This window comes from Pleurodeles waltl, chromosome 1_2 (genome assembly GCF_031143425.1).
Source record: "Pleurodeles waltl isolate 20211129_DDA chromosome 1_2, aPleWal1.hap1.20221129, whole genome shotgun sequence".
Taxonomy (NCBI): domain Eukaryota; kingdom Metazoa; phylum Chordata; class Amphibia; order Caudata; family Salamandridae; genus Pleurodeles; species Pleurodeles waltl.
This window is the reverse complement of record NC_090437.1, coordinates 1,282,543,950-1,282,560,673: the sequence shown is the minus strand read 5'-3', so window position 1 is coordinate 1,282,560,673 and position 16,724 is coordinate 1,282,543,950. Positions and strand designations below refer to the sequence as shown.

Sequence of the window (16,724 nt, the reverse complement as noted above, 5' to 3'; positions counted from 1 at the left end):
TAACAAGGGGCTAACCCACTCAGCAAAGGAAAGCAGCAAGCCCCATCTCTTCCTCCTCCTTTACCACTATATCGAGTTGAGCCTTCCTTCTTCCTTAGAGGATTTAAAACATTTATGCTACGATTTAATGTTTCAGCATGAAGTTGTCATTGCAATTCTGGTAGTCTTGTGCCTGCTCGTTCTGCTAGCCTCCTGCATTTTTTGTAACCCATGCATGCTGCCACCCGAGGGACCTTCAGTTATGCCTCTACAGGCAGTGGTTCCAACACATTGGAGATCTCCAGGTCTGTTGGGTCTGCAATGCTGTAGAGTAAGCAACAACCTTGCTCATTAGAAGCAGTTTCACCCTCTTTCTGCATTAACAGTAATCATGGCTACCTCTGCTCTAGGTGGGGACGAATTGTAGGTCATAGGTCTTCAGAAAATGTTTGCACATCAACCTGTTGCAGGCAAAATATCCGTCTTTCAAGACCTTGATTTTATGGATGGTCTGTCAAGATGTGGAAATCCCAAGCTGGATTCTCGGCGGCGTAGTCGGGTAGACATTGGAAGCAGAGCATACTGTATAAACCATTGTCGTTGTAGAGTCGACGATGCTGTGCAGACGGTTCTCGATGTAGTGGTCGGTGATCTCGACGATGTCGTCGCCGGTGTGACAGATGCCGTTTTGAAAGACTGCTTAGATGTTGGAGGTGGCCGAGGAGGCTTAGCCGCTTTTTTCTACGTTCTAGGGAGAAATAACATTCTCTACTTTCCCTGTGTGAACGTACAGCTCTTTTGTGAAGAGAACTTGAAGAGCTGTGCGTCTTGTAAGACCCATGTATGGTTTTTTTTAACCGCCTTTTTAGGTTGGTCCTCCATTTGACCAGTTTGAGGCGATCTGTCCCTTTTTTGAGCCTGCCTGGAGGAAATAGAAGAGTCCTCACTGTCCGAAACAGGAATCTTCCTTGTTTTCAGCTTCTAGAGCCAAATAGGAAGCCTGCCCTCTGTCTTTAAGGGTCTTGTTAGAAAAGGTTCTGCATACTTTAGAATACTTGGCAGAGTGTTATGGATAAAGATAGTATACACAGTCTTTGTGGGGGTCCTCAAAGTGAAGCCTCTTCTTGCCACAGGTCTTGCAGGCCCTGAAGAGACTCTTCCTCTTGTCAGACATGCTGACAATTCACAAAAATTGAGTGTACAGCAGTCTAGAGAAAAGAGAAGGAAGTCTTTGACTAGAAACAGCAATGTCTTGAGGAGGAAGATAATATAATATATGCCAGAAAGATGTGACTGAGGAGAGCTCAATGGAGACTCCCTAGCACGACGTGCAGTAGAAAATCTGAGGCACTGGAGCTTCTCAAAGGAGTGTTCTTGGGGGAAGGGGCAGTCTGATTGTCTGCAACCTGGTTTGGGTCTTTTTCCTCAAAAAGGCAAGGATAGACTACTAATGTAATAGACTTTAAGCCAGTACACAATTTAGTTATCATAACATTGCTTTTAGAATAGACCGGGGACTCCCATCTCGATGGCGGGGAATGATTAAAGCATGTGAATCTATGAAAGATTACAATACTGGAGAATTACAGTTACAGGTAAGTAAGTCACTCATTTTCTTCAAGGGCACTTCTGTGTGTTTATATTGGCTTTCTGACCAACCAAATCAGACACTTCTGGATCTACACCTGGACTCTGTCAGAGGGACTGCCTGGCTGCCCAAAGGGTTCATCTGGACTGTTACTGAGGAGTGCCGCCCTGCTTGCGGCCCTGCTGTCTGCTGTTCTCTGATTCTCCTGGAAGGACACTACCTTCTCCACAAGTGCCTCCTGTTTTGAAGTTTCAGTGCTACAAAGACTTCACACCAGAGAAAAAAAATCCCTGCATAGGAAAATTGATGTACTGCCTGCCATGCAGCTGAAAATTCACCTCATTGCCTACCGGATCAACAAAGCACCTGCTCCTTTTTGCCAGTGTATCGAGGATTTTCAGTGCATCATTCCCGGGTGTCAAAATATCCCCGTATCGCAGTGAGGAACCAAGGCTGCACTTCTGGAAATCAAGGAAATGCAGGGTGTAAAACACTGAGGTGGGAAATCTGATGCAGCCCCTTACCTTTCAACGCATCACCTCTTCTGCGGCCCTGTGCCTAGTTATTTTGATGCATGCCAGGTCCTGTTAACAGGATACAACCACTGATTTATAAGGATTGACTCTTTTAAATCTTTCAAAAGTGATCTCAACTTGTGCATACTGAATTTTTGTAGTTTTTATCATATTTTATTCAGATAAATATCTGTTTTTCTAAACCTGTGTGGTGTATTTTTGTGGTGTTTTCACTGTTATTGCATATATACTTTACACATTGCCTTCTAAGTTAAGCCTGTCTGCCTGCTCTGTGCCAAGCTGCCAGAGGGTGAGCACAGTATAATTTGGATTGTGTTGTGATTTTACCCTGACTAGGGTTGTGGTTCCTACTTGGACAAGGGTGTATACATTTGTAAACTAGAGACCCAGTTTCTAACAGTGTTGGTTTTATTTTATCTTTCAGTGCAATGTTTTTCAGGAGCATATTTCTTGACTGACATTGAGGGATAGAACGGTAGGTAGCTTACCGCAGAGAAACCTTCCATAAAAGGTCATTGTAGGAAGTTGGCTCTGTATATACTATTTCAAAGTAAGAAATAGTGTGCACAGAGTCCAAAGGTTCCCCTTCAAAGGTAAGATAGTTGCAAAATTAGATAATTCTAATGCTCTATTTTGTGGTAGTGTGGTCGAGCAGTAAGCTTATCAGAGGGTAGTGTTAAGCATTTGTTGTACACACACAAGCAATAAATGAGGAATATACACTCAAAGACTTACTCCAGACCACTAGGTTTTTATATAGAAAAATATATTTTCTTAGCTTATTTTAAGAACCACAGGTTCAAGATTTGAAGTAAACACATAAAATGCAAGGTACTTCACACAGGTAAGTTAGGAACTTTGAATAAAAGCAATATCATATACAGTCTTTGTTAAAATGGCAGTAAGCTATTTTAAAAGTGTACACACTGCAAAAATCATCAGTTCCTGGGGGGAGGTAAGTATTAGTTTGTGGGGTAAGACAGACACTTACAAGTCTCAGTTCCTGGGCATAGGCAGCCCACCGTTGGGGGGTTCAAGGCAACCCCAAAGTTACCACACCATCAGCTCAGGGCAGATATCAGGTGCAGAGGTCAAAGAGGTGCCCAAAACACATAGGCACCTATGGAGAACACGGGTACTCTGGTTCCAGTCTGCCAGCAGGTAAGTACCCGCGTCCTGGGGGAGGGGACACAAGTAGGCACACAAAACACACCCTCGTCAGCACAGGGGCGGCCGGGTGCAGTGTGCAAAGCAGGCGTCTGGATTCAGATAGGAATCAATGGAGGGACCCGGGGGTCCCTCTAGCGGTGCAGGCAGGCACGGGGGGCTTCTCGGGACAACCACCATCTGGGCTAGGCAGAGGGTCGCCTGGGGGTCACTTCTGCGCTGAGGTTCGGTTCCTTCAGGTCCTGGGGGCTGCGGGTGCAGTGCTGGATCCAGGTGCCGGGCCCCTTGTTACAGGCAGTCGCTGTCCGGGGGAGCCTCTGGATTCTCTCTGCAGGCGTCGCTGTGGGGCTCAGGGGGGTCGTCTCAGGCTACTCACGGGCTCGCAGTTGCTGGGGAGTCCTCCCTATGGTGTTTGTTCTCTGGATCTCAAGCCGGGGGCATTGGGTAGGAAACGTGAAGTCTTTGAACAGTTGCTTTGTTGCAAAGAAGTTGCTGGTGTTGAGCAGAGCTGCTGCTCACTGGAGTTTCTTGGTCCTTTAGTCCAGGGCAGTCCTCTGAGGCTTCAGAGGTAGCTGGTCCCTGTCTGATGCATCGCTGGTTGCAGGTTTTTAAGTCCGGTGACAGGCTGGTAGGGCTGGGGTCAAAGCAGTAGTTGTCTTCAGTATTCTCTGCAGGTTTGTAGGTCAGCAGTCCTCCTTGTTTCTTCAGGTTGTAGGAATCTGATTGCCTAGATTCTGGGGTGCCCCTAAATACTGAATTTAGGGGTGTGTTTAGGTCTGGGAGGGCATTAGCCAACGGCTACTGTCCTTGAGGGCGGCTACACCCTCTTTGTGCCTCCTCCCTGTGGGGAGCTGTGCACATCCCTAATCCTATTGGGGGAATTCTCCAAACTTAAGATGGAGGATTTCTAAAGGCAGGGTTCACCTCAGCTCTGGACACCTTAGGGGCTGTCCTGACTGGTGGGTTGACTTCTCCTTGTTTTTCTCATTATCTACTTCAGCCTTGCTGCCAAAAGTGGCGGCAGTGGCTGGAGGGGCAGGCATCTCCACTAGCTGGGATGCCCTGGGGCGCTGTAACAAAAGGGGTAAGCCTTTGAGGCTCACCGCCAGGTGTTAGTTCCTGCAGGGGGTGGTGAAAAGCGCCTCCACCCAGTACAGGCTTTGTTCTTGGCCACAGAGTGACAAAGGCACTCTCCCCATGTGGCCAGCAACATGTCTGGTGTGTGGCAGGCTGGCAGAAACTGGTCAGCCTACACTAGAAGTCGGATTGGTATTCAGGGGGCATCTCTAAGATGCCCTCTGGGTGTATGTTACAATAAATTGCACACTGGCATCAGTGTGCGTTTATTGTGCTGAGAAGTTTGATACCAAACTTCCCAGTTTTCAGTGTAGCCATTATGGTGCTGTGGAGTTCATGTTTGACAAACTCCCAGACCATATACTCTTATGGCGACCCTGCACTTACAATGTCTAAGGTTTTGCTTAGACACTGTAGGGGCATAGTGCTCATGCACACATGCCCTCACCTGTGGTATAGTGCACCCTGCCTTAGGGCTGTAAGGCCTGCTAGAGGGGTGACTTACCTATGCCACTGGCAGTGTGAGGTTGGCATGCCACTCTGAGGGGAGGTCCATGTCGACTTAGTCATTTTCTCCCCACCAGTACACACAAGCAGTGAGGCAGTGTGCATGTGCTGAGTGAGGAGTCCCCAGGGTGGCATAAGACCTTCTACAGCCCTTCGAGACCTTCCCAGGCATCAGGGCCCCTGGTACCAGGGGTACCAGTTACAACGGACTTATCTCAGTGCCAGGGCTGTGCCAGTTGTGGAAGCAAAGGTACCGTTTAGGGAAAGAACACTGGTGATGGGGGCTGGTTAGCAGAGTCCCAGCACACTTTCAATCAAAACTTAGCATCAGCAAAGGCAAACAGTTAGGGGGTAACCATGCCAAGCTGACAACCTCTAAAAAATGTTAACAGACAATGGCTTAAGGTGTAGAGGCAACCAAAAGGGCACTGTATGTTTGGCTTTATGTATGTATGTATGTGTATTGTGTGCATGAGGTTTTTCTAGCTCTATTTTACTACCACCAAGAACATCTTTATCTAAGTAGATGGCTGTGTTGATGAAATATTTTCACTTTTTTTCGTGGTCCTAACTAATCTGCCTTCCTCCTTGTCCTGTAATGACAATGAACCTGATTTTCTCTTCAGTACTGTTTGCTATTAATTTTGGTCACCGTGGAGAATGCCATGGTATTTACTTTCAGTCCTAATTTTACATCCTAGACAGCTTTGTTAGTTTGACAGTAGCCCTCTCTCCTTGCCAGCAAAGAAAGATGGGCTTAAGACCTTTATTTCAACTTGCTCCTCACAAATGAGGCCATCCTTCGCATCACTGCATTCTGGCATTCTGCAGCGGCCTGCTGCTCAAAGAGATTTTTTTTTTCCCTCTTTCATTAAATGTTTTCTACCCAAGACCATTTTCAAGGTATTTCTGTTAAGAAAAGTGGTTACTGGATCTTTCACACGAGAGGAGAGACGTATTTTTATGTATTTTAGGAAGATACAGTACCTCTTAATTACTATTACCGTTACGTGTTTTTTTCAGGCTATAAGCTGCATTATGATTACTCCCATGGTAGGCAACTAAATGATTTGCTTACGTCTAATATCGGACATGAAACCTTGTCATTACAGCAATCTCAAAAAAAATTTTTTTGGCATCTTGTTATTATTCAGAACTGTGGTCCTGAGTATAGTTTATATAAATATACCATAAAACGAATATGCAATTACTAAGCTGATGTTTTATTGTATTTTGACAGTTGCACTATAAAAGCACTTCAGCGACGTCATGTTTGCATCAGTCGATTGGAAAGGCCTCAGAACTGGGGTGAGAACTCCTGTGAAGTGAGATTTGTCATATTAGTCCTGGCTCCCCCTAAAATGGTAAACTTTTTATTATATATATATATGCATATATTTTAATTATTTCAACGTTCTTGTGCCGAATTGCATCTTGGGGACTTTTAGGATTCAAGTTATAATGCAGTAAATATGCAAGGCTTACTATAGTAAAATGATTTATCTTTTACCTGTTGCAGTACAAACCGAAGGGCATATGTTGCACAGTTACAACCTGCTACAACTGTGACAAATCTATTTACAGTATTTGATTAGGATTAAGGAAATTGGCCCCTCACTTATCTTATGCTTAATAACATGAAACCTAATCAACAGAAGCCAGCACAGTAACAGTAAAACCGGAAAACATGCAACCACAATAACAAAAAAAGAGCATTGTATAGCTGTGGACTATAATCTTAATCTAAAGTAGTTTATAGAGACAGATCTATAGAGCCAAATTCTCATACATATAATAAGTTGAAAACATCCGTTAAATCTTCATTCAAAATACCTTTCATCATCACAAATTGTTATAACATCTTGCACCAGAGTGTAAATTTGAAACGCAGTTTAAACTGGAATTATTTCATTTTTACAAACATCTTCACAAGAAATCTACCTTGTAGAAGACTGCATTTTCTTGTTTTTTTCCTTAATGAGTTCACATTAGCTTCCAATTTTTAAGACTAAGAGCGGTATGCAGCTATCATTCTATATCTTCTGATGTTACCATTGTGTCCCTAAACCTGTAGAACCAAGAAGAAGGCTAACTGGCTCCTCAGCTTAAGAGAAGATTGAAAATACCCCTCATCCCAATGCACCTGAGGCTGATGCGCCACCTACAACTTAGTACATAGTTGGCACTGTTTCTTGAGGCTGTTAACTTTGGTGCTGTCTAAAAACCTACTAAAATTGCATGCTGATTGTGCGTAACTGCATACCATTCACAATGTTGAAAATTGACGAAATGCTGTAAAATAATTACTACACTAACTGTAATCAGCAGAGGGCAAAGCAGCATTCGTTTCGAAGTAGACATGTTTCAGTGGCCAACTAGAACATTTCCAATTTTCAGGAATTAAAACATGTCCTACCCAGTGAGACCATTAATCTGTCATTTAATATCCTCAGCTCAATAATTATCAAACTATTGGGAGTGTAATAGCAGAGTTAAGACTAGCTTGATTGCCCCTGGAGAAACACCACCTTAAAGGACTGTCAAAGGCATCTCATGTTCATTTGTGATTGACAATTTAATTATCCTTTGATTAGATTGTGTTGTGGCTAATGTCCAAGTTCCTTAGTATGTCGACTGGAGTTGGTGGAAGTGTTCAGACCCAGTGATGTGTAACAAGGTTCACGTTTTCTATGATATTGGAAGAGATAGGGCTGATAACTCATTTGAATTGCTGTCAAAGGGAAAATAAGGCAGTATATGGTGCATAACTGTCAGAGAATGTTACTACTTTCTTAGACGATTGGCAGGTGCTTGAATGGAAGGTTATATTAGTCAAAGCAGTAGTTTTCTTCTTCAGTGGAGCTTGGATTTCTTAGCACAGATGTGCCTCTAGGCTTACGTTTATGTTGCACTGTTTTCGCATATTTATATATTTCTCTTAATATCTTAGGTCAATTATCTATTCCACGTAATATAGAGAGATATTTTTCTCTTTATTCCGTCTCTTCCAAGACTTTATGCTAACCAACAAAACTGCTCTTTGTCAAATGTCGAGCTTGTGGTTGTAAAGTCTTGACTTCCAAAATCTCTTACCTTTAAGATTGTGACATGTCAGGAGGATGTAGAAGCTTACTTGCAGCTCCCATGGGCCATCTCTAAAGACAGTGGACCTTCAGGGTCCTTAGCCAAAGCAAAGGACCTGGCACATTCACCTTTAAACCTTTTGGGAGTGCCTGAGATGTTGAAACTTTCTGAGAACTGAGGGTCGTTCTGCTATACAGTCATCGGTTCTAAAACAAATTTCATTTCTATTCTTGGAAAGCTGTGACCGACATTCCAGTGTACCTGTTGGTGATATTTTATTTGTTGAGATGCTGAAACATTCCCACGTGCCTGTAGGTAGTATACATTTACAGATGGGGACATGTATCACATTGACGCAATTGCACTAGTTTACGGTTTCTCCCTTTATATGAGAAGATAAGTTTCAAAATGAATAACCTCTTCTAAAACCCTACCAGTTTTTGGGATGTTCCTTTCCAAATCCCAACCTGAAAATTGATTTGCTCCTGACAAGTAAAATTCCAGCTGTTTCAACTTTGGGATCGGCAGAAATAACTATAGTGAAAACTCACAAACATTTACATTTGTGAGTGTTCCCAAACATTATGGCCTTCCTGTTCTGGGAAGCAAGTTAACTTACCCTTGCCTACTTAACAAAGCCTTCTGCAGTATTTTTCATAGATTCACATGTGACCCACTCTCCTCCACTGAGAGGCTACCCTCATAGCGCATAAGTACTCATTAAACTTGTGCTTGACAATCTGAGGGATTCTGCCTCTCTTGGGAGTGTTCTAGATGATGCTATCGCCTGATTGGTCATTGTTCCAGTTTAGTCCTTTTAATACGGACATACATTATTAAAGACACTGCTCATTGCCACTAGGCCTATGATGATAGGGACTGCTATGTTAGGGTACCATGGGACTCCCACTTCAAAGGGAGTGATTCAAGCATGTGACTATATGAAATATACCAATACAGGAGAACTGAAATTACAGGTAAGTAACTCATTTTCTTCCAACTTGCCTTGCATTTCCTATTTATATCCCATAAATCACTGAATACGCTGCACAATACTATAGAAAATAAAATATGCAATGTATTTTATCAGCAAACGTCTTCTCTATCATTAACCAAACAGATCACAGGGTACATCGCCTGCCAAGACATTAGAAGCTACATTCAGTAGTACTAACATATATTTTGTTAATTGAAATAATTGTATTGTGAATGTCGCTGCTTCTCCATATGTTTTAAGTAGCAAAGCCTTAAGCTACAAGTATGACTCTCCCTTCTCTGGAAATCTCATTGAGCTAACTGAATGCCCAAGTGTGAAGCATTATGTGTACTACTGTTTGACAGGAGATTAACGATAGTTGAAATAGCTTACATCAATCAGAACCACTAGTAATAGATCTGGGCCCTTTTAAGTCTATTCTTTAGCACTTCTGCCTCGTTACAGACCTTGACGACCAACCTTATACAAGTTGCAATTAATTGAAAATGGAAATGATCATATGTTTTAATGGTGAGAGAGGACTAAAATAACCTAATTACTTTAGGAAACATTATTTTTATATTTCTACTTCCTGTGCCATACACAAGATGGATGTAAACTATCCCTCTTTGAGTACCCATTATGTATTTTAATAAGGTAAATATGCAGAAAAAGGTTAATGTATGAAAACTGAAGGGTCCTTCAAGTTTGTTTTCTCTTTTCAGAAAAGCACTAAAACTGCAACTGAAGTTGGTCGCACCTTTGCAACGATATTTTCGGACATTGCGTTCCGTCAGAAACTTCTTGAAACCAAAACAGAAGAAGAATTTAAGGAAGCATTAGTACATCAGCGTCATTTGCTGACTAATCAGGGTCCCTCACTTCTGAATGAAAGTCATAAAGTGCAAAATCAAAAGCCTCTCAAGGTAGGTATTATATTCCTCATTTACAATTTCTTACTTGATGAAGCTACATTAGACAGTACAAAATAAAGGCTTAGTAGTTACTCTTGCCTTCTTTACTATGTTTAAATATTATGCACAACACTTTTAAATTGCTAAGAAGTATCAAAAATGTGAATAACATTATACATTCATCCTTCGAAGTTAAGCATTTTGCTAACTTTACCACCTTCATCCAGTTTTGCTTGAGAATTTTTCAGCATGATAGAAATGTGAAAACATGATTAATATTGAACTGTTTCTTTACTATGGCTTTGCTTTTAAACTGCATACCTAGTTATATCTAAAATCTTGTCCTGTTATTTATTTTTTCAAAAACTTTGCAGACTTCCAAGTTCTTTGTAAGGTTTGAGGAAAATAGTGACAAAATTGAGGAGGAAAATCCTTCAGTTTCTCACATCCTTAATACAGATTAACACATCTAATGTGCTTGAAATGTATTGTGGGAGTGCTGTTTGTCCTTTGTGAAATGATTTTCATCAGAACTGTAGGATGCTGGCTCAGCTTATGGTGTACACCTATAGTATGGCACCCTACACTGGGGCCAGGCAACCCTTAGTTATAGTGAATAGGTGTCCAGAGAGAAAACGTTCTCTAGGGGTAGCTGAGGTGAGCAGCTGAAACGTATACAGGAGGAGTGTAAACAACTTGCAATATTACAGTAGTCGGGCTGTAACGTATTCACAAAAACCACACCAGTGTTGCAAAAATAAAGGATTCTTTATTACATCACTACTACTAGACTAGTGTTGGTATATCTATCTCCCTTTGGAGATATCTACACACAATACATACACAAAACAACCAACAGAAATACCATAAAATGTGCAGGGCCCTATGGGGAGGCCAAACCATATACTAAGGAAGTGGAATGCGAAATGGTAGGTGTGGTAGTTAGCTAGGGGCTGGAGTTAGAAACACTAGAGGTAAGTACGGTTAGTGTACCCAGCAGCCAAGTGCAAGGTAGTTCTCTTCCAGGGGAATCCTCATCAAAGTCATAAACATTGAATATTCCCGCCCTTGTGCGGGGACCCCGGAGCATATATATATAAAATACATACATATTATCATGTGTAAAACAGCAATGCAGGCTATAATCATAAATAGGCTAAAATGCTTTATTTCTATGCAAGTTTTTTATTTTTTTTATTTTATATTATAAAATCACAAATAGATCATAAATATCTACCTAAGCCCCAAAAACTGGACTTAGGGAAGTAAACAGCAGTAAATATCAGAGAAAAATAGAAAAAACCACATTGAAAAACAATGAAGCATTCTTAGCCAATAGGCTGCATGCAGGTTAACACAGGAGAACCATAAAAACTTTGGCACCGTGCCTTTAACACCCTGAGCACCTCCAGTATCCCACCATGCCTCAGGGGTGAAGGGAAGGTGACAGTTGGTTCACAGTTAGGTCAGTTCTTTTTTCCGGCTTCTTCTGAGAGGATCCTGGAGCATTGAGCTCTCAGTTTTTCTGAGTTTTCCTCAGAAAAATTCTTTAAAAAAAAGCGTTTTTTCACTTTTCACTCGACAAGTAACATCTTTGTCTGAGCTAGGAAGGTTTTTTTCTGACAGAAAAATGCCATCTCTTTTTGTAAAATGTCCCTCTTGTGGGAAGAAGAAAGCCCAGTCAGACCCACACTCTCTGTGTATTGTCTGCCTGCCACAGAGTCACTGTCCTGACACCTGCAAGTATTGTAAGAACATGTCAAGGAGGACTCTCAAAGACAGAGAGAAGATCAGGCTACATGGGCTTCAGGAGAGGAAAAAGTCAACATCCTCTTCACTTCCCAGACCTACAGCAGAAGGAATGGCCCGATCGACGTCGACAGGTAGGATTGTACCTGTTTGTTCTCCATCGACGTCATCGGCACCACCGTCTCACCGGCATACATCGCCGTCGACGGCGACCAGAGCGACGTCGAGGGACAAAACGTCGAAGCATGGACACAGGGGTACATCTCCGTCGACGGCAGGCCGCCGTTCGGCGTCGAGTCATCTCCGGCGCTCCCGTTCGCCGTTGAGAACGTCTCACCCCTTGGCGTCGAAGGACACGACACCAAAAACACCTCGACGGCATGAACATCCGCCGTCGACCACTCGCCACTCAACGTCGAGACACACGACGGCGAGTAGGTCCAGGTCCCGCGATAGGCGATCGGCGTCAAGACACTCGACGGCAAGGCCTCCGACGTCAAGACCTTCGACGTCGAGAGCAGACCAGCCATCGCAACCTTCGACGTCGAGGATGCAATCGACGTCGACACAACCTTCAGCTGTGTCACAGGCAGTAGAGCCAGCGGACAAAGCTCCCTCACCGGTGGTCTCTATAAGGAGTGCATCATCCCATTCCAGAGCATCGGGGCATGTTTCTCCCATCACAGCATCCCCGGACTCACAATACTCGAGGATGTATTCTCCTACTGCCTCATTACCGAGAACGCCATCGCCTACAGCTAGAGCAGGACGGGCTCGTTCTGCTTCTCGTCAGCCGACCACAAGACCTGCACACTCTGCTACAGCCTCTCGGAGCAGGTCCCGTTCCCGAAGGAGAACCAGGTCACGAACACCACGCAGAAGATCACCTTCTTGGTCTTCTTCAGGATCGTCTGTGGGGCGCTACTCCCCCACACTCACAGATTCTCCACCTGCTAGGATTTCCCCGGTGGATGATATCACCACTTTTAATGAGGTTCTTCTAAGGGGAGCGCAGAAGCTAAATATTGAGGTACCGGAGCCGGCCACCTCATCCTCAGTTATCTTTGAGACCCTACAACACAGATCAGTCTCGAGAAAACTGCTGCCACTAGTACCGGGTTTGCTGCAACCGACTATGGACACTTTTCTGTCTCCAGCCACTCTCAAGTCTGCCCCGGCTAGGATTCAAAAGAAATACAAAGCTCCGGAACAAGATCCTTTATTCCTGCGGAAGGATCCGCCACCGGACTCTGTGATCTTAGCCGCAGCCAGAAAAACACACTCTGTGGCATCATCTTCCACAGTCCCCCCGGATAAGGAGAGCAGACACCTAGACTCTCTGGGGAGAAAGATGTGCGGTACGGCGGCATCTGCTATGAAGGTCTCCAGCGCCTCAGCACTTCTGGGCAGATATGACCGCTCTCTGTGGGACTCACTCCACAGATTTACAGAAAAGTTGCCCAGGGAAGATAGACAGGACTTCCAGGAAATCTTGCAGGAAGGGGGCCTAGTATCTAACCAGGTCATCAGCGCGGCGGCGGACGGGGCGGATTTGGCTGCGCATGGGTATGCGCACGGAATCTGCGCTAGGAGGTCTTCCTGGCTACGGCTCACGGGTCTGAAACAGGAAGCACAGCAGCGCATTTTGAACCTCCCATTCAGCGGGAGTTCGTTGTTCGGTACCCACGCGGATGAAGAGATGGCCCGAATGAAAACGGAAGTCGACACGATGAGGGCAGTGGGCCTGGAACGTAAAAAAGACTTCAGGCGGAGGTACAGGCCGTATGACAGACGACCATTTCAGCAGAGGGTTCAAACCCCTCACTGGTCTCAAAGGCCACAACAACGACAGGGACGTCCCCTGTTTCAGGCACGCAGACCCACAAGAGACAGAGGGTCAAGTAGACCTCAACAGTCTACAGCAAAGACACCATCAAAGCAATGAGGCATTGCTTCCCTCAGCACTGTGCACCACTCCGGTGGGGGGAAGTGTTACGCATCATCTTCGCGAGTGGCACTCAATCACAAAAGACAAATGGGTGCTCAATATTGTCGAACATGGCTATTCTCTCCTTTTCAAAAAACCTCCTCCACACTTGCCGCCAGCAAGGTGTTTTCCTTCTCATCTCAGCCTGCTACGCAAGGAAGTTCTCGCACTCCTACAAAAGAAAGCTGTAGAAAAGGTTCCTCCGGCACAAAAAGGAAAAGGGGTGTACTCCCGTTACTTTCTGGTGGCGAAAAAAGGTCAACAGGGCCTCTTCAGACCAATTCTGGACTTACGGCTCCTGAACAAGTACATAAGAAAACAAAAGTTCAGGATGCTAGCCCTTCACCAGATTGTCCCGCAACTGCATCAGGGAGACTGGATGTGCTCCATCGACCTACAGGATGCATATTTTCACATCCCAATAGCAACCAAACATCGGAAATTTTTACGTTTCCAGATAGCGTCACAGCACTACCAATTCAGAGTCCTTCCATTCGGCCTGAAGTCTGCACCCCGAGTCTTTTCAAAATGTGTAGCAGTGGTAGCGGCACACCTTCGAAGACAAAAAATATTCGTCTACCCCTACCTGGACGACTGGCTAGTGAAGGCCTCATCTCCGGATCAGGCGAGAAAACATTGAGATATCGTTCTAAGAACTTTCGAGTCTCTAGGTCTTCAAATCAACCACGACAAGTCAACCTTGATTCCAACACAAAACCTCCACTACCTGGGAGCGATACTAAACACAGAGCTCCAAAGAGTGTATCCTTCGGAGGAACGACTTTTATCAATCCACAGGAAGTGTCAACATCTATTAACAGCCGATGCACCTACAGCTCGTCAGGTGACATCGCTTCTGGGCTCCATGGCTTCATGCATCTTCATTGTCACGAATGCCAGGCTACGCATGAGGCCCCTTCAGGAGGCATTAGAGAACAATTGGAGCCAAAAGACTGGTCACTGGGAGGACAGAGTTCGACTACCAGCAGTGGCTTTTCAATCACTACAATGGTGGATGCACAGACCTCACCTGTCGATAGGTTCTCCGTTTCACCAGACAATTCCAGCCGACACTCTGGTAACGGATGTGTCTCTTCAGGGTTGGGGTGCTCATCTGGGTTCCTTCCAAGCTCAGGGTCTGTGGTCCGACAAGGAAAAGAACTATCACATAAATCTACTGGAACTCAGAGCAGTCCATCTGGCTCTCAAATCTTTCTCTCCATTGGTTCAGGGGAAATCTATCCTAATTCAGACAGACAATATAACCACAATGTATTACCTGAACAAACAGGGGGGAACAAGATCACTACCTCTGTCTCGAGAATCCCAAACGATATGGCATTGGCTCCTGGCCAGGGGAATGTCCATCACAGCGGTACACCTGCCAGGTCAGCAAAACGTAGAGGCAGATTTCCTGAGCAGACATCTGGAAGACGCGCACGACTGGGTGCTACACGACGAAGTCGTCGAGGACATCTTCGGTCAATGGGGTCGACCTCAGTTGGATCTCTTTGCAGATGAAACAAACAAGAAATGCCCAGACTTCGCGTCCAGGTTCTGCCGTCCGGGATCTCAAGGGAATGCCCTGTTGATCAACTGGTCAGGGACATTTCTCTACGCCTTTCCACCGATTCCCCTCATACCGGCAGTAATCAACAAATTTTACAACTCCAGAACCAGAATGATTCTGATAGCGCCACAATGGCCCCGCCAATTCTGGTACACGGACCTACTCAACTTATCGGAAAGACCTCACAGGAGGTTGCCGTGCAGACCGGATCTCCTGAGCAGAATGGAAGGCAGAATCCTACATCCCAACCTTCCCTCTCTGAGCTTGACAGCATGGCTCCTGAATTCCTACAGTATGGGCACCTAGGGCTCTCACAGGAGTGCATGAGCATCTTGAAAGAGTCAAAGCGACCTTCCACGCGGCGTTCTTACGCTTTTAAGTGGAAGAGATTTTACATCTGGTGCTCTCAACAAGGTATAAATCCCATACGAGCTCAGGAGGACGTCTTACTATCCTATTTACTTCATCTGGCGAAGTCTGGTCTGCAGGTATCTTCTATTAAGGTTCATTTGTCTGCAATTACAGCGTATCGTAAGTCGCCTTCTCAGGAATCCTTCTTTACGATACCTGTAGTCAAGGATTTTTTAGAAGGCTTGAAAAAGGTTTTTCCTCCCATTCGGAGACCTTCTCCTCCATGGGAACTGAATGTAGTCCTGTCAAAACTTATGGGCCCTCCCTTTGAACCTATCCACAAGGCCTCTTTACAGCACCTTACGTGGAAGACGGCTTTTTTGGTGGCCATTACTTCAGCGAGGAGGGTCAGCGAAATTCAGGCTCTGTCTTGCAGAGAACCGTACACGGTTTTTCACGATAATAGAGTGGTTCTGCGAACTCACCCATCTTTCCTTCCGAAGGTGGTGTCAGAATTCCATATCAATCAGACTATATCTTTACCGACTTTCTTTCCCAATCCGGAGACTCCGGCTGAGAAAGCATTGCATTCTTTAGACTTAAAAAGAGTGCTGAAATTCTATTTGGACAAAACAAAACCGATTAGACATTCTAACCATTTGTTTCTGAATTATGGTCATTTAAGAACAGGAGAGGCAGCGTCTAAACGAACGATATCAAGATGGATTGTGTCTTGTATTGTTAACACTTACCAACTGGCTAATAAGCAATTACTGGCTAGGCCAAAAGCGCATTCCACAAGGGGAAAAGCGGCTACTGCTGCCCTCCTTAACAATGTACCAATTTCCGAGATTTGTAAGGCTGCTACATGGAAGTCTGTGCATACCTTTACTAAGCATTACTGTTTAGACTCGGATGCAAGAGCGGATGCCCAGGTGGGGCAGGCCTCTCTTAGAAATCTATTTGCATGAATATGTATTCTTTCCTGCACTTCTTTCGGACAGTCCGCAGAGTTTAGGGATGGGCTTGCTAATCTATTCAATGTTTATGACTATTGATGAGGATCCCCTGGAAGAGAAGGATTAGTTACTTACCTGTAAATCCTAGTTCTCTTCCAGGGGTATCCTCATCAAAGTCATAAACAACCCACCCTCCTCCCCGGACTTAAGTCTCCTAGAAGTGCAGGACAGATTATCTTTCTGATCAGTTACACAGATTGTCACCGTAAAAAAGTACTGA

At 44.5% G+C, this 16,724-nt stretch overlaps 1 protein-coding gene across 2 annotated transcripts in view; it reads left to right on the top strand.

Moving 5' to 3' along the window:
• SLC4A11 (solute carrier family 4 member 11) overlaps window positions 1-16,724 on the top strand; it is a 759,568-nt gene that overhangs the window by 360,520 nt on the left and 382,324 nt on the right. For both annotated transcript variants that reach the window (XM_069204998.1, XM_069204991.1), the window contains exons 7-8: window positions 6,095-6,218; window positions 9,640-9,840. In XM_069204998.1, the coding sequence (XP_069061099.1) occupies window positions 6,095-6,218; window positions 9,640-9,840 (325 nt within the window). The remainder of the gene's footprint in view (window positions 1-6,094; window positions 6,219-9,639; window positions 9,841-16,724) is intronic.